Source organism: Corticium candelabrum, chromosome 11 (assembly GCF_963422355.1).
Source record: "Corticium candelabrum chromosome 11, ooCorCand1.1, whole genome shotgun sequence".
NCBI classification, from domain to species: Eukaryota; Metazoa; Porifera; class Homoscleromorpha; order Homosclerophorida; family Plakinidae; genus Corticium; species Corticium candelabrum.
Window position 1 is genome coordinate 6,138,003 of NC_085095.1, and position 17,324 is coordinate 6,155,326.

At 41.9% G+C, this 17,324-nt stretch overlaps 4 protein-coding genes across 4 annotated transcripts in view; 3 read left to right on the plus strand and 1 right to left on the minus strand.

The window, feature by feature from the left end:
* Positions 1-30: 30 nt before the first annotated feature.
* Positions 31-577, plus strand: LOC134187057 (uncharacterized). Its single transcript, XM_062655173.1, has 2 exons — positions 31-111; positions 161-577. The coding sequence occupies exons 1-2, from the start codon at positions 66-68 to the stop codon at positions 427-429; spliced, it is 315 nt and encodes a 104-aa protein (XP_062511157.1). The 5' UTR covers positions 31-65; the 3' UTR covers positions 430-577.
* A 477-nt stretch (positions 578-1,054) lies between these two features.
* On the plus strand, positions 1,055-10,073 carry LOC134186367 (tyrosine--tRNA ligase, cytoplasmic-like). The gene is made up of 20 exons (XM_062654316.1): positions 1,055-1,246; positions 1,306-1,455; positions 3,080-3,181; positions 3,235-3,308; positions 3,372-3,417; positions 3,589-3,672; positions 3,733-3,813; positions 6,111-6,162; positions 6,218-6,315; positions 6,377-6,458; positions 6,517-6,602; positions 6,809-6,859; positions 6,932-7,037; positions 7,188-7,270; positions 7,333-7,384; positions 7,569-7,673; positions 9,516-9,552; positions 9,613-9,710; positions 9,769-9,818; positions 9,880-10,073. Exons 1-20 carry the CDS (start codon positions 1,076-1,078, stop codon positions 9,988-9,990), a joined length of 1,719 nt encoding a protein of 572 aa, XP_062510300.1. The 5' UTR covers positions 1,055-1,075; the 3' UTR covers positions 9,991-10,073.
* Positions 10,074-12,112: 2,039 nt separating this feature from the next.
* LOC134186342 (uncharacterized) lies at positions 12,113-12,917 on the minus strand. The gene has a single exon (XM_062654273.1). It carries the CDS (start codon positions 12,915-12,917, stop codon positions 12,120-12,122), a length of 798 nt encoding a protein of 265 aa, XP_062510257.1. The 3' UTR covers positions 12,113-12,119.
* Positions 12,918-12,927: 10 nt separating this feature from the next.
* LOC134186340 (zinc finger and SCAN domain-containing protein 2-like) overlaps positions 12,928-17,324 on the plus strand; it is a 9,411-nt gene continuing 5,014 nt past the window's right edge. The window contains exons 1-4 of the mRNA XM_062654271.1: positions 12,928-13,078; positions 13,186-13,271; positions 13,334-13,976; positions 16,521-16,757. Of these exons, the coding sequence (XP_062510255.1) occupies positions 12,995-13,078; positions 13,186-13,271; positions 13,334-13,976; positions 16,521-16,757 (1,050 nt within the window). The 5' untranslated portion in view covers positions 12,928-12,994. The remainder of the gene's footprint in view (positions 13,079-13,185; positions 13,272-13,333; positions 13,977-16,520; positions 16,758-17,324) is intronic.

The following is a 17,324-nucleotide window of genomic DNA, read 5'->3' on the forward strand; positions in this document are numbered from 1 at the left end:
CTAGAGGTTTGAGACATACGGGCATCTTTAACACTAGACCGCGCATGTGCGGATAGGGACACAACATGGTTCGTTTTATTCGCTCTGGTCGACGACTTCTGCAGGTTTTAGGTAATTTAATAATTTAAATGTTAGAAATAGATTAACATTTAATTTTTAGGGCCTCAACGTGTGCGCTCATCTCTGATGGGAGGCGGAGGGCCGGGCTGTGTGCCTATTCAAGCTCCTCTGAGTGTCCGCATGCGTGCTCTGAGACGATTCGATAATCGATTTGGACTTCGGTTGTGGACTAGTCTCGAAGGACTGACCGTTGCCGCACTGGATAGCGACGTGCCAACCAACCTGACAGAAATGCTGACCAATTTGATTGGTCTACGAACATTTAAATATTGGGACTTAGGAATGGAAATTGTCAGAGATACGGAATGATTTAAACGTACGAACTGTTAGTTGTTTGACGCGAGTAGAGTGTAATTTGTGCCTGCCGTTTTAATTTGGTATGACGTCTGATTTGTGAGTGATGAATGCCGTTCGCCCATTGGTTGGATGATATATTTTGAAACAGGCTTTGTATACGGAGTATTAAATTGTAGTTTAATTAATTATGCCTCGGTGGGCATGCGCAGGGGGCATAGGGTGTGTGTGTGTGTGTGTGTGTGTGTGTGTGTGTGCGTGTGTGTGCGTGTGTGTGTGTGTGTGTGTGTGTGTGTGCGTGTGTGTGCGTGTGTGTGTGTGTGTGTGTGTGTGTGTGTGTGTGTGTGTGTGTGTGTGTGTGTGTGTGTGTGTCGACTTCTATTTCCACTTTAATATCTGTTATTGTCTAGGTTTTTCATTATTATATTTTTGTTATATATGTGTGTTTGTTAGACTTAGACATTCTCGTTGTAACTGCCCTCACAACTTCTCAAAAATTGATATTTCTACTGAATCTCAGAATGAGTAAATCAGCTTTACTGGCATCACCCGCTGGCTATACGGGACAGTGTTTATCTACCTCATTGTTATTAATTATATAATTGATATCAATTTTAGTTGACAAAACCCGTATGTCGACAATGTGCTAGCGTTCTACTCAATGCTAGCGCGCTTCTATACTCTCAATCGTGTGTTTCCACTTATCCGGGCTATCTCCTCACTTGAAAGAAGAATGGCTGCGACTCACGACCCCGTCCACACTCCGTCAGTGCGATTTGGCGTCGCAGCGACACCCAAAGAAAAGTTTCAGCTCATCACTAGAAATTTACAAGTAGAACGTTCCGTCATTGTTCAGTCTTTGTGTGACCTACGTCATGTGACCCTTGATAGGAAGTACTTGGGGAGGATAAGCTAAAGGTGCTGTTGGAGGAGGGGAAAGATATTAGGATCTACTGGGGAACAGCCACTACTGGAAGGCCACATGTGGCTTACTTTGTTCCTATGAGCAAACTAGCGGACTTTTTGAGAGCTGGATGTGAGGTATCGATGAAATGATAGGCGCGCGTGCACGTGCACACAGAAACACACACACACACACACACACACACACACGCACGCACACACACACGCACACACACACACACACACACACACACACACACACACACACACTAAAAATTTAGTCATGATATCATTTGTTCTATCTTTTGCATTGATCTGACCTTAATTGATAGAGTTTGATTGACTCAATGTCTTGTCTATGTGTTATGACACTTCAATTATTTTCTTTTTGTTACAGAGCAAGGTTGTAATGTTTTCTGTCTGTCTGTCTGTCTGTCTGTCTGTCTGTTTGTTTGTTTGTTTGTCTGTCTGTTTTTTGTCTGACTGTCTGTTTGTCTGTCTGTCTGTCTGTCTGTCTGTCTGTTGGTCTGTCTGATTGTCTGACTGTCTGTTGGTCTGTCTGTCTGTCTGTCTGTCTGTCTGTCTGTCAAATCTTTATATTTCATACATATGAACTATTACAAGCTATAGGTACAAAAGTCCATTATATATCAATTAGTCTGTCTGTCTGTCTGTCTGTCTGTCTGTCTGTCTGTCTGTCTGTCTGTCTGTCTGTCTGTCAAAGGTATTGTATTCTTTAAAAAATGATTGAACATTACAACGACGACAAGCTAACAAAAATATACCAGGACTTAAAACAACTAAAACTAGAAAAAACAGTCACAGTTCCTAATGTAACACTACTGCAGACAACAAGAACAAAACAAAACAAAAGCTAAGGCTAAACTACACTAAGATGAACAACAGTATGTCAAGCAATCTTCCAGCACGACGATGACATCTTGCATTGGATTACGTGGCCACAACACCGTTATGTGTCAGTCTATTACCCCATTCACACGAGCACAGCTCCAAACTGAGCCGATCCGATCCAAGCCAGCCTGGGTTAATGAAGTGAGCCAGCCCTTGTTCACACAACGTTCTGACACAGCGAGCCAACCGAGTTTTTGGTAGTCATGTCTCTTGGTGCGCACGCTAGAAAAAAGACATCGTCATGGAACAAGCTGTTTGTGCTTACTTCTCGCTGGCACTAGAACAGTCTGCAGAAATATTGAGAAGAAGTACCGAGCATAGACGTAGACATGATCTTCGTTTTGACTGGAACTACACAACCGAACCGAACCAAACCGTGCTGGCATGGCAACTTGAGGTGGGCCAACTCAGCATGGTTCGGTTCGGTTCAGCCGGCATTCACACGACGAAGTGAAACCGTGCCGTACCGTGCTGGCACAGTTACAAATGCTCGTGTGAATGGGGTATATGTGCCTGCCTTTATCTATCTATGTGTTCATCTGTAAACACGATATATCTTAAACGGCTTAACATATTAATATGAAATTTTCAAAATATGAAGATCTTACCAAAATCTCAAGTTTACAATCGAGCACTCGGGGTTGACATATTAATTAATACATTAATACATGCACACAAACTGACACACACACACACACACACACACACACACACACACACACACACACACACACACACACACACACACACACACACACTGTAAATCTATTATTGGCATGTGGATTGTGCAGTTCCATTGTAGATGGCTTCTAGTTCTATTTGTTTTCATATAGAAACTACTTGTTTCTAGGTTATCATTTTGTTTGCTGATCTTCATGGTTATTTGGACAACATGAAAGCTCCGTGGGAGTTACTAGAACAGCGAGTGAAATATTATGAAGCAGTCATTAAGGTTACGCATAATTTGTCACTATTGACGACAAACGTGTTCATTCTCGTTTGTAGGGCATGCTGGAAAGTATCGGCGTTCCTCTCGACAAACTAAAGTTTGTGAAGGGAACCGATTATCAGCTAAGTCGGTGAGCTGTGCGACCGGTTGCTATGCAGAGTTAATATCAACTTAATAGAAATTTTGTTTGTAGTGAGTACACGCTGGACGTGTACAGAATGGCTTCAGTTGTGACAGAGGTAATTGATATTGACTGACTTTTTGACTGCATTGTGATCAACCACACAAATGTGTTTTGTTATTGGCGTATGTGCATGGTTGTAGTGGTCACAATGTGCTTGCTGACAGTTCGAGGCATGGATGCTTGTGTAGTTAGTAGGTCGTGTGGTGATTGATTCGTGCTGATTTAGCATGATGCCAAGAAGGCTGGGGCTGAAGTTGTGAAGCAAGTGCAGCATCCACTTCTTAGTGGGCTGCTGTATCCATGTCTACAGGTATGTTGTATTGGTGTTTACTAATCAAGAAATTCTAATGAGTTTATGGTATTGCATTAGGCATTGGATGAAGAATACTTGAAAGTTGACGCCCAATTTGGAGGCATTGATCAGAGGAAGATATTCACTTTTGCAGAAAAGGTTTACATTGTTAATTGATTAATGTATGAATTATGAATTTCTATGTCAATGAATACAATATATTTTTAACTAAAAATGACATACAGTGTACTTGTATTGACTTGTACTGCCAATGTGATGTTGATTATGTGGTTACTTGAACTGCGAGCTTGAGTGGTGTGTGTGTGTGTGTGTGTGTGTGTGTGTGTGTGTGTGTGTGTGTGTGTGTGTGTCTGGGTGTCTGGGTGTGGTGCTGTAGCTCAATTGGTTAGAGAGTGTATGTGGAGAATAAAACATCCGGGACCTTGCAGGATTACAGGTTTAAGTTGTAGCGATGGCAAGCTATGGCATAATTTCTGTAAGCAAAGAAACTTACACACAATTGCTTCTCTCGACTCAGGAGTATAAATGAGTACGTGGTCATTGACTGGAGTGGACATGGCTGGCTTGGCAGTAACATCATGCAAGTAACATCATGCAGCAGACGGGTACTTGTGGGCCTTGGTGTCCAGTCTCAGAGCTGCGCCATAGTGCACCTGGATGACTCCGGCCAAGCTTTAGGTGGTTTGTAGCACTGGCCGTAAGCCTCCACATAGCGCATGGAGGCCCTGTCTGTAGAAGCAGGGGAGCTATCTTTGCAACTGACCTTAAGGTCGACATCAGTTCGACGTGGAGGGCTTGACATTTGTCCATATCTGTGTGTGTGTGTGTGTGTGTGTGTGTGTGTGTGTGTGTGTGTGTGTGTGTGTGTGTGTGTGTGTGTGTGTGTGTGTGTGTGTGGTGCGATAGCTCAGATTGGTTATTAGAGAGTCATCTTATGGAGGGATTACATCCGGGATCTTGCAGAGTTGCAGGTTCAAGTCACAGTGATGGGGAGGTATGGCATAATTTCCTTGGGCAAGAACTCACACACAATTGCCTCTCTAGGCTTAGGAGTATAAATGAGTACCTGGTCTTTGACTGGAGCAGCAAAAGCCTCTGACTGCGACAAAATCCATCAGCCACTGGGGTCTTGGTGGGACTTCGGGTGCTCACACCGCAGTTGGCGTTGCAGTAGGTGCTTCTGCGAGCACCTGGCCAGGCTCCAGGAGATTGCTTAGCACGACCCATAGCTCCTGCGTAGTGCACAGGAACCCAGCCATCTGGCTGGGGGCGTTACTGTAAACAGCAGCTCCTTATCCATTTGCCATTTGTCATTGTGTGTGTGTGTGTATGTGTGTGTTAGTATGTGTGTGTTAGTGTGTGTGTGTGTGTGTGTGTGTGTGTGTGTGTGTGTGTGTGTGTGTGCATGTGTGTGTGTGTGCATGTGGTGTGCGTGCGTGTGGCATGCATGCATATGTGTGAATATACAGCCTGTTTGCGGGTGTTTACTTTATCTAATTTTTGTTTTGCTACTCACAATGAACACAACAGATTTGAAGCCTCATGGTCATAAAACTTTTCAAAACTTTCAAAACAATTTCTCCTATTCCATGCATCATAGGGCTGAAATCATATTAAACATAATCACATTAATTGTAGTAATGGTGTGTCCCTAAGTTGGTAAGTCAGTATCTTACTGGAGCCTCAAGTTATGATCTAAGTTTTGTGTGCGACTCGTACTAAGTTAAGCCCGGTCCACACTAGACCACAATGGATCACAAGCAGGATTGCGATCCGACTAGGATAGCGAGCGTCCACACTGCACTTTGAAAATGTTACGCCCGCCTCATTTTTAGTGTCACGTGACTGATGACTGATGTGTATGTGTGGCTTCTTTGCTTGTGGAAAGCGTTGATACAGTGATGTAAGGTGAGCGAGAACAAGACGAGTGAGGAGCGTTAGATGTTCCAACTACATTCGTAGTGTCGTGGAGGTAATGCCCACTATTTCTAATTGGATTCAACCGATCGCGATCGGATCACGATCGAAACCACCTCCTGATGTGGATTGGATTTATCTCGATCCAGTTGCCAGTGTGGACAGGGCTTTAGTTAGTACAATGTAAGTTGATTCTACATTCAGACAAGCAATCTAGTTGGCATCTGTTTACTGTAGTAGTTAAGCTCGTTTTTGCTTTATGCAGTTATAGGTAAATTAATTAAGTTTTATAATAATTAAGTTATATATTAATTAAGTTTTATAATAATTAAGTTATATATTAATTAAGTTATATATCAATTAAGTCATATATCAATTAAGTTATGTATCAGTTAAGTTATGTATTAATTAAGTTATATATCAATTAAGTTATGTATTAATTAAGTTATATATTAATTAAGTTATATATTAATTAATTAAGTTGTCTATCATTCAGCTCATTTTTCTCTCTGCTGCAGTATCTTCCCAATCTTGACTACAAGAAACGAATCCATTTGATGAATCCGATGGGTTTGAACTTTGTTGGTATTTTCTTAAGTTATTTTTATGTTACGTTCTTACATAGTTCCCGGATTGACGGGCAACAAAATGAGTGCCTCGGATCCGGACTCTAAGATTGACATGTTGGACAGTGCAGATGTGGTGAAGTCAAAACTCAAGAAAGTACACACGAATGTGATGGCGTGCAGCGTTTCTGTGGTTATAGACACTTTTGTGTGTGTAGTCATTCTGTGAGGCCGGGAATGTTGCAGAGAATGGGGTTCTTGCATTCGCTCAGTATGTGTTGTTTCCCTTACTAGAAGACAGTAAGTTAGTTTGTTTAGCTGTATAGTGACCATGTATGCAGTTGTTTGTTTGTCGTAGAGTTTGTGATTAAGAGAGACCAAAAGCATGGTGGAGAGTTGGCTTTCGCCGATTATGATGGATTGAAAGAAGCATTTGCGAGAGAAGTTGGTGGCAGTTTGATTACATTGACAGCTGAATTGAATGATCGACTGTTTGCATATTTGTATTTCTATTTATTTGATTGCTTGTCTGCCTGTTTGTCTGTCAGTCTGTCTCTCTATTTTTGTCTCTGATTTTACTTTGCTTTATTATTTCTACATTTGCTGATGTATGTAGTTCAGATGTATCATTTTCCCTTCTATGTTGTTAGGACATTCATCCACTTGACTTGAAACACGCAGTCACTGGCTATCTTAACGAAGTAAACAATCATTTTCAAGTTACAAGAAATCACAATGAATTTGGTGTGTTTGTCTTAAAATGTTTGATGCAGTTGATGGAACCAGTTAGACAGAAATTTACAAGCCCGGGATTGCAGAAGATCAAACAGTTGGCTTATCCTGTGGAAGAAAAGGCAGCAGCAGCATCGGACTCTAAATGTAATGATTGTGGGTTGTGTTGTTTGAACATGTTACTGTGTTGACAACCGGCTGTGTGTGTGTGTGTGTGTGTGTGTGTGTGTGTGTGTGTGTGTGTGTGTGTGTGTGTGTGTGTGTGTGTGTGTGTGTAATGATACTAATCGTTAACAGCTGCAACGGGGAGTAAGGAGACCAGACCTGTTGATATCTCAAGACTCGATCTGAGAGTTGGTGTGATCGACGTCGCCGAGAAGGTACAAATTGAGGCATCAAAGAAATTGTTATTTGTATATGCAGTAGTTGGTCGTCATTGTAGCATCAAGATGCCGATTCTTTGTATGTCGAAACGATCAATGTGGGAGAGGCAAGTACGTTTACTATTGTGTGTAAAGTTTGACTCAATAGTGTGTACATGCAGGCTTTGCTCGTCTCTGTGTCTGTTTGGTAATTTAGACACGAAGTACGTATGCATAGAATGTGGCTAATACTATTAAATGTCAAAATTTTTGTTGTTTCATCTGTGAGTAGAATTTTTTGGTTGTTTTTGGCTAGAGCCTCGAACAGTCGTTAGCGGTCTTGCCAAGTTTATTCCTCTTCACGAGTTGCAGGGACGGAAAGTTGTCATGTTGTGTAACTTGAAACCACAGTCAATGAGAGGTGGGTATTGTGACATTCATACGTGTCAAGTGATTGCATGCTTTCTCATTGTTCTTCCAGTTGTATGATAATAGCGTAGGCCACTGCAATAGTATTTGATTAGGAGTGTGCAGTTTCTTACCAGCACGTTAGCAGGAATGGTCCTGCTTTGTTGTTCAGTTGGCAACAGAGTCACACTATACACTTGAACCTCTCTAACCCGGGCAGTATGGGACCAACTGCCAGGATCCCAGAAAAGTTTGGAAGATAGAAAGAGGTAGTGCACGTTATCCTTGGAATCCCAGACTATTCTAATGTAATGGTCTGGTACTCCAGTTCTACATACAGTATGCGTTACAGTACACACTTGTACGACACTGTAATGTATAGGTACTTTGGTCTACAGTTACGTACTTATACAATTGAAATTGCAACAATAGAAACTTGAATTGCACGACTTGTACATCTTTTATGAAGAGCAAAACAGCTGCCACAATAACAAATATTGAACTAGGATTTAGTAGATGTAAAAAATCACACAACTATAACTGCTACTGTAGACTTAAGAATTCGAAAGATCTCCAAGGCATGTCTCTGTGACTGATCTTTGCTTATGTCGTCGATGATTTGAGCTTTTGTTTCAAGGCTGATACAGGTGACCTTTTTTTCCTTAAAGCCATACGTACTCCATACCCATACTGGCACATGAAGACAGCTACAGGGTGTGTGTGTGTGTGTGTGTGTGTGTGTGTGTGTGTGTGTGTGTGTGTGTGTGTGTGTGTGTGTGTGTGTGTGTGTGTGTGTTTATGCTGGGAGCTGGGAGTTTCTTCTCAAGTGCCTACCCTTGGAGCCCCAATGCCTCGTGCATGATGATAAAGGTGGTCGGTCTAGGGAGGTGCCCAGATCTTAGAGGTCCGGATTAGGGAGGTTTGAGTGTACCTCTGATTAATCAGAAAGGGATGCTGCACTACATAATATGTAGTCAGTGATTTGTTGGTACTTGACGACATGTCAAGACTCAGGATCCTTTTCGTTGATGAAATCTCTTGCAGGTTAGGAACAGTCTTGATCAAACACCACATTCAGATTAACCCACGTACTTATGTTGGCTTGATTTCCCAAGAAAGCTTTATTCAAGAGACGAAGACCACATTATAGATCACTGGACACACATATACACCTTGTATTATTCACATCCTATCTATGTTGTAAATCAATAGCTTTAGCAGCCATATGAGTCAAACAGACAGAATGACAGACACAGACTGGCAGACTACCACTAAAATGCATATGCCTACAATGCATGCACACCGAGGGTTGATAACCTTGGAAACAAATTGGTAGTTTGCACTTGGCAGTGTTTGCCAAATATTGTTGAATCAAAGAAATGATGATGGGATGAATGCGTGTTATATGTGAAGAATATTAGGCAATCAGTTTTTAAAATGAGCATGCTGTACAGGTCACTACACTGTGGTGTGTGTGTGTGTGTGTGTGTGTGTGTGTGTGTGTGTGTGTGTGTGTGTGTGTGTGTGTGTGTGTAGAGGATTTCAGTTGGAGATAATAGAACACCTACTGATCTTTTGGCATTCTAAAGTTCATGTTTTACAGCACGTTGTGTGTTCTCTTTCTAATTAATTAATTTAGAGGGTTGATGCCATCTCAATTAGATCACACCACCACCACTAACACCACACAGAGACTTACCAAAATTCCGTTTTTCTAAAGTGAACACAATCTTAGCGCTCTGATCAATAAGTACAAACTGTAACAGCCAATAATTATATTAGACCAGAAGTTCTTCAGCTGCATAGCAATGGACCAGTGTATAGAATTTGTATGTAGCCTGCTTGTTGTCGTTAGGAATCAAGTCGGAGGCGATGCTGCTTGCTGCATCAAAGTATAATCATATTTGCTCACCAACTTGTGTGTATTGAGGCTACATGATGGTTGCTGTTAGTGCTGATCATTCTGTGGTGGAAGTACTGACTGTTCCAGATGAGTGTGCACCAGGAGATCCGGTTTTCGTAGCTGGTTACGAACGAAGTACATGTGGAGGTAATGGATGTCTCTCTGATGAATGACTTGGAGAGTTCAGTGGTGTTGTGAATTACAGAACCCGATGAGATACTAAATCCTAAGAAAAAAATTTTCGAAAAAATCCAGGTTGGGAGTAGACATGATGTGGTGTATATACTGCTGTATGTTTGCTAACTCAACTGACTAGGTTGATCTCACAACGTCTGCTGATTGTGTGGCAACCTACAAGGAAGAGCCGCTGATGACATCGCACGGTGCAGTACGAAGTGTTAGTCTTAAACAAGCGAACATTAGATGATTTGTTACAATCCTGTTTGATCGTGTTTACTTGTTTATGAGTGGAATAATGGAGATATTTGGTCTATGTTTTTTGACACAAAATCTACTCGTTTATTCGTCGTTTCTAAAGGTCTAGAGGAGGACAAAAAGACAGTCTTACTGCCTACATGACACTATGCACACTTGCCACTGTTGTATGTGCATGCGTTGTGGCCCTACTTTCAACATACAATGTTTCACAAACCTTATCAATGTCATCATTATTATTGTTGCGTCATCATGACGTCAGCAGCAGCATGTTTTTGTCTAAATCAGTTTCCTAATTTTTTAGGTGTACTTGTAACACCTACAGTAGTATGTGACAACATAAACAGTATAGGTTATAATTGTAATTGTAAGTTAGTCACGTGATGTGTGTAAGTATAAGTGAGTGTGATATTAACCAGCAGTAACATATTGCACACTTGCTGTGCAATACGTCGTACACCATCTCGATACATGCTCTGGTCACACGCCACGTGACGATGGTATCCTACCACATTACACCTACCTGAAATGATGTAGATATAGAAAGCATAGCTTTTACAGACTATAGTATGAAGTTACTGCTTGATATTAACAGATATCTACTATTAATATGAGATGTATATTATTTTATTTTATTGATATATATCTACATGTCTAGGGTAGGTGTACCTAATTGTGGACACTCCCCCTAATTTGAGTTGCAAACGCTGTTGATCTGGTAACCTGCAATGGAGAGAGAGGGAAACATGTCCGATGCATGCACCAATGTCTAAGCTTTGTAACAATACCTGTACGCTAGCACACTAGCAAAATATACGGGATAACGTCTGTGAACAGCCCAAATGGGGGTTTGGGACTATATCCTAATTGTGGACACTTGTTTCTCCGCCACAGAAAGCGACTTGGTCTGAGTAACAGCTAGACTAGATACCTGAATGGTTTCCTCACAAGCTGCTATTTTGGGCCGTAATCACAACCATGTTCTGTGGTGTATCACCACGATTCACCTGCAAAATTGACTGTTACCACCTACAAGGTTCCTCCCATCATGTACAAATTCGAGGTATATCTTTTGTTGGATCATGAAAGTGCCCTGACGTTGGTTAAGCAATTATTGAGTACCTTGGTAAAGTTTTGAACCTAGTTATGTTGACTGTAACGTGCTAGAGAAGCGCATTAATTAATTAAGTGCATATGGAGCGAACGTGTAATTCCAGCCCAGCAAGCACTTGAATATCTTCACTCATACTAGATCTAGACATCAGTAATCCACTTACAATCTAGCTGTTTAAATTTCACTGCTACTACATCTGGCCACAATAGGGTATGAAATGAGAACGAACAAAGTAGGTGGAATGTCAATATCAGCGACATTTGTAATCCAGTCAGAATTTGACTGTCTTTACTGCTACTAGATCTGGCAACAATAAGGCACAAAATGAAAACCTACAAACTCACCTAGGATAGGTGGAATTAAGGTCAAAACTACCTAGTCTGATATCAATAGTCAGCTCCACCAGCAACACAAAAGACAATAGAACCAGTTTACAGTTCAGACGTTCATCTAAACATGATTGATTGTCTCCTGCATTGTATTGTAGACAGAACACTTGGTTTCTGCAAAACTTGAAAGGCACGACACTATTTTACACAGAGGTGATACACCACAGAACATGGTTTTGATCCTGGCCCAAAATGCCAGCTTGTGAGGCAACCATTCAGGTATCTAGTCCAGCTGTCACTCAGGCTCAGTCGCTTTCTGTGATGGAGAAAATACACCCTGCATCTGGGCTGTTTACAGACGTTATATATATCCTGTATATTGTGCTAGTGGGCTAGCTGATGTTGTGCGATTCTAGTCGTACAGGTACCTTCACGAACCTTAGACATTGGTGCATATATCGAACATGATTTCCTGTCTCTTCGTGCAGGCTACTAGAGAAAACAGCGATTGTATCTCAAATTACCGGGGAGTGTCACTTACCCTATGTAGATGTATAGAGTGTATGCATGTGCAAAACAAACGTGTCCACTTACAGTAGTGAATGAGTGCCTAACAGTATGTATTTTAGTCAACATTGCATGCTGTGTTTCTGAGATGGTTGTGAGTGGAACTTGTTTTCAATTGTCATTCATGAATAACAGAAAGAAAAACATCAGTGTAACTGCCAGATCTACAAAGCCGTCATATGCAACCAGACAAATCCACATCAACCATCTGCCTACACTAACCGGAATTCCAATAAACGAACTCAAATATACAACTATAGATGCAGCTATGTCAATCTTCTTGCTAACTCTGACTCCAATACATCTTCCAAATCTTGTAGAAAGCAAAATAATAGTAGGAATGTATACAGACAGGAGTCCAAAGAGAATACTGTGACCAAGCCATGAAGGACTGATCCACATGGCTCGTAGCATATCGGGATGCTCTTGAGCCAAGTGATATGACAAGCCGACGAGAAAGACCGTCACAGCACGCAGCAAGGGCGAGAGAAGATAGGCATCCGATGATTTTGTTTGTTTTTCATCAGACGCCTCAACAGCAGAGTCATGAGATTCTCTGTGGTCACTCTGTGTGGCAAAGTCAGATGGAGTGAGTGTATCACTAGAACGTGCGTCAAGATCTTGAAATTTTCTCTCCAATTCTGCCTCTTTGTCTTCTCGGATAGTATGCTCGACGGTTAGTGTTTTTACTATCTCCTTCTGTGTTCTACTATCCAATTGGTAAACAGAACTTTCCTTTCCAGTTTCTTCTTTCTTCCCGTTTTCTGTTTCTAATGTCGTAGATCGGCCGGTGACAAACCGCATACGTTTTTCTGCGTTCGCCAGTATCTTTCTGCGTCTCGCCTCTGCCTTCGATCTCACGTTCTCGGCATCAAGAGCTGAAGAAGACGCCGCCATTGCAAAACTCATTGGCACGTGACTGCTCGTCACACGTGACCTTATAAGCTTACTGTAGAAAGCGCGCTAGAACCGGAAGCCCATTGGCGATGTCTGTTTCCACGGGTTCTGACATTCGCCACTTCTCCTCTGTCAAATCGATTCAGGAGATTCACAAGCGAGCGCTACGCAAGGTAAAACAATGCGCGTTCTTCAGGCATCCGGAAGAGAAACCCTACCGCGATTGCGTTCTCGGAAATCTCTCATTTGTCGCTCTGTTATCGTAAGCGTTGTGTTCTAGGGCATCTTGCTACAAGATGTGGACAAAGGTAACCCATGTGTAGCCTGTGGGGACAAGTGTCCGGGATTTGAGCTTCACGTCTGGAGGTAAAGTGTTCTATTTCATTCGTTCGTGGAGGCTAGTCATTCCTAATTGATTTCTCGAGCAGAAAGGTCTGTCAACATTGTCGGTGTTCGAAGGATAACCACCGCTCTATGGCGCACGTTGACGAGGAAAGTGAAGAATTTCCGCGGCCGCCTCCGACATTCCGTTATAGACCAGTGACGGATGTAGTAGGAGGCAGGAGCGAAATAGTGGGCGAGAAAATACGTGAGAATGGTGAGAGAATACCAAACGGTGGCGCTCATGTGTTACACTCGAGTGGAGGTAACACGGACGAGGAGGTTAGAGACGAGACGAGAGATGTGGAGCAGATGGAAGTGAACACAGAGAAAACACAAGTGCAGAACCAAACGGTCGACGTTGGACTGACTGCCATGGAGGCTGCAGGCGACCTCCCTTCACTCGATACAAACTCATCAATTGTCGAGCCTCCCGTGGAACAAGTCGAGCTGTCGAAAAACGAGAAGGGTTTCGATGAGGCGACGATTTTAAGTCTCTTTGCTCCAGACGATGACAACCCAACAGCCGAACCGGTAGCGTCTAATAAAAGAGGTCAATTTGATCTACAGGCTGTGGCTCAAACAAATAAGGATGACGACCCTGAAGGCAGTAGTGATTTCGAAGGAACTGCTGTAGATGCCGAGTCTCTGGGATTTATGTGGATACCTCAAGGTCTTACCAAGGATCAGGTGAGTTGGATGTGAGGTTGTCTTTGTTGGGTTCGGATGATCGAGTTATGGGCGGCCATTATAACAACAGAATCACACACAAATGCAACAGTCTGTGAAACCAAACGATTCCTTGTGTGTGATGAACACACTTGTGCAATCAGAACACCCAATTGTCCGTACACAGTTGCGCCAGAAAGGAAATATGGTACACAGTGTATATAGTCTTCTCTCCTGCCAGAACGTGTCTTGCTCAATTAGGTACAGATGGGTACATACATACATACATACATACATACATACATAAGGCACTGAGCTGCTTACAGAGCATCCTGTCTTGCTTACTAAAGAAATAGTTTACTCGCTGTGAAAGCAGCTGTGTTGCTGAAGTCTGAGTTGTTTGTCTTAAACTGTTGTATTTAAACAAAATCAATACAGCAGGCATCTATCCAGAGATACAGCATCTTTACCACTAGGTCCATCCAGGGTAGCAGGGTTGCAAATGACTGTAGGTTTTTTATCAAACAATTAAACCTAATGAGCTATTAAGTGATCATACTGCCTCTTGCTGAAACATGTTTATGCTGTTTTGTGCTTATGTCCTTTGTACCTTAGAGTGGCTATCTTATGTATTTATGTTTATGGCAGGGTTGACTTCTAATTGATTGTGTTGGATATTGCATATGAAAGCTGTTCAATGAGATGTTATAGAGAAAGTGTAATGCCCTTTGCATGCAGGTAATACTCGGGCAGGGCCATATGCTTTCCACTTCTTGGTAGTAGTACATTCTCAACTACTCAACCAATTATTTATGTGTAAAGTTATTTATAAGTTGAGACGTTCGAGTTGCCACTAGTGTGTACTATTGGTGAGAGGTAGCGGGCAATCTTGCTGTGTACATGCTTGAGGTGCACGTAATAACAATTATGCTTGTAGGACTATGTGGTGGTCCCTGCTGAGTGGCAGTGAAACCGCCAGACACAACTGCAACCTATTCCATGATGACCAAGAAACGACTCAGGAAATGCATGCAGTGCTATTGGTTTCACACCAGGAGTGTATTGATTGTCATCAAGGAAGTTGTGGTGTGCCAGTAGTTCCATGACTCAGCTTGATGCCTGAGTTCAGTGGCCGCTGTGAATCTCCTCACCATGTGGTTGAGGTCTTGTCACCAGACTTAAGTATAACCTGATGTATTACATGTATTATGGAACTGCTACCAGACTAATGTGTAATTGATTATGAATATGAGAAGGATATGAGCTTGAAGCTCTTCCTGGTGGTGTTGTGGCTTCGAATTAAGTTTGGTTGCTTCCTATCTGTGGGTGCAATACAGCTTGGTTTGTTTTAATCTGGATACTCAACCTAAGTGGGTATATTTATGTATGAGGTTTTAGATGTGGGGTGTGATGTTAGGCTATGAGATACAAATGTCTGATGCATTAGGGAGTGGAATATAAGGCGAAACTTAAATTTTAGGCATTCACTCTTAATTGATTTCAATAGCAAATAACTAAAGTAGTGACTATGATGCAACAAATAGAGAAATTGTTAGAAGAAAGGATTGTGAAATCGTAAACTGTTACAGTATTACGGTATTGTTATTTACACACTCACGCATCTGGGGATCATCCACTCTATAATTAGATCTTGCCTGCCATATGCATCTGGGGATCATCAACTCTATAATTAGATCTTGCCTGCTACTTCCGTCAGCTGTGTAGGGTTTTGGGTCACTCATTGATTCTCTACCTTCCATGCAATAACTTATACACCTTGGCCAATCATGTAGGTATGTCCAATCAAAGTAAAAGTGTGGTCGGTCGTGAGCACCAGTTGGTTGGTCAATGACCGATGACCGACTGTTATATTCCACTCTGCATTACAGATATATTCCACTCTGCATTACAAATGTGATGCGTTCTCTGTAGCAGTAAAGGTAGCTTGTTTAGCTGTTTTATCGTTATCTTTTGCCATCAAGGTGGTAACCGTTGCCATAAGTATAACCAGAATTCATGTGATAGACGATGTCACATACACATGCATATTCATTCCATCTTTCTCTCGCCATTTTCTCGTAGATCCGTGATCACAGACTATTTCTATTTCAATCGCTCGACACCAAAAGATAAAGTCGTTTTCTCCCCACACATAAATGAGTTCAAACATTATGCATAGAGGCTTTCTTGTTACATTATGCATAGAGGCTTTCTTGTTGTGGTTGTTGTTATGGTGATTACTGATTGGTTAATAGAAGATGGTTACTACTATACTTGAGTGGACATTCGGGCTGTCTTGATATCCGCACAACTTAAAACCACATAGCCTTTCTGAAGCACTCGATTGAGGCAAATTTGCATAATATTAGGGTCACACGAATTCTGGTTTTACAGTATGTCTTACATTTGTTGGTGTATGGTATACTGTATTGCTTGGTGTGTGTACTATGATGTGTCTTCTGTTGTTGCGTTCTGTTGTTTTGGCTTTGGTTGTCTCTTGTGAGGTGAGAGTGGCCAATGTGTGGATGTGGTATGCCGTTTGGATGTTGTGTGTTTGTGTGTTAGGTGATTCGTTTTATGGATGGTCTTCCTGAAGATAAGGTGCCGAAGGTTGGATCTTGTGGCATTGACTACTGGGTGAAACAGCAGACTCGTCAGCTTCCTGAGCATGATCTGCATGCTGAGAAGTGTCATGGTCTTGATGAAGGTGAGAGGCAAAGACAGGAGTCGTATAAGATGAGTCTTGAAACGGGAGTGATGGCAGAGGGCAAGGCGGCCGAGATTATAGACGATGGAGTTGAGGTAGTGACGTGCACAATCTGAGGAATACAAATGGCAGACAGACAGACAGACAGAGAAATTGATTAACGAATCTAGAAAGAAAAACGGAGGCCAGTTCAAGAATTGTTGGAGGCGATGCCTATCAGTTGCTCTGCAATCATGTAATGCTAAAGTTTTGTCAAAGAAGATTCACTGTCTAGTGAAGAACATTGACTGTATTAGAGATGCTTATTCACTACAACTTTGTTTCCGTTAATGTGACTTGTGTAACTCGACCCATGGGTTGAGAATTCACTACTTAGCTGTGGGGCCTTTTACTGATATTCACTGTATGGTAGTATTGATGTTGAAATAGATGAATGACAGACAGAGAGACAGATGGACAGCTAGACATACAGACGGATGGACAGCTAGACATACAGACGGATGGACAGATAGACATACAGACGGATGGACAGATAGACAGACACATGGACAGACAGACAGACAGATATGTATGGACATACATACATTTTTTCTGTTTTTATTAGAAGAGTCCGTAAGACTCAGTATAGATCGTTTACAATCATACGCTAGATACCATTGTCA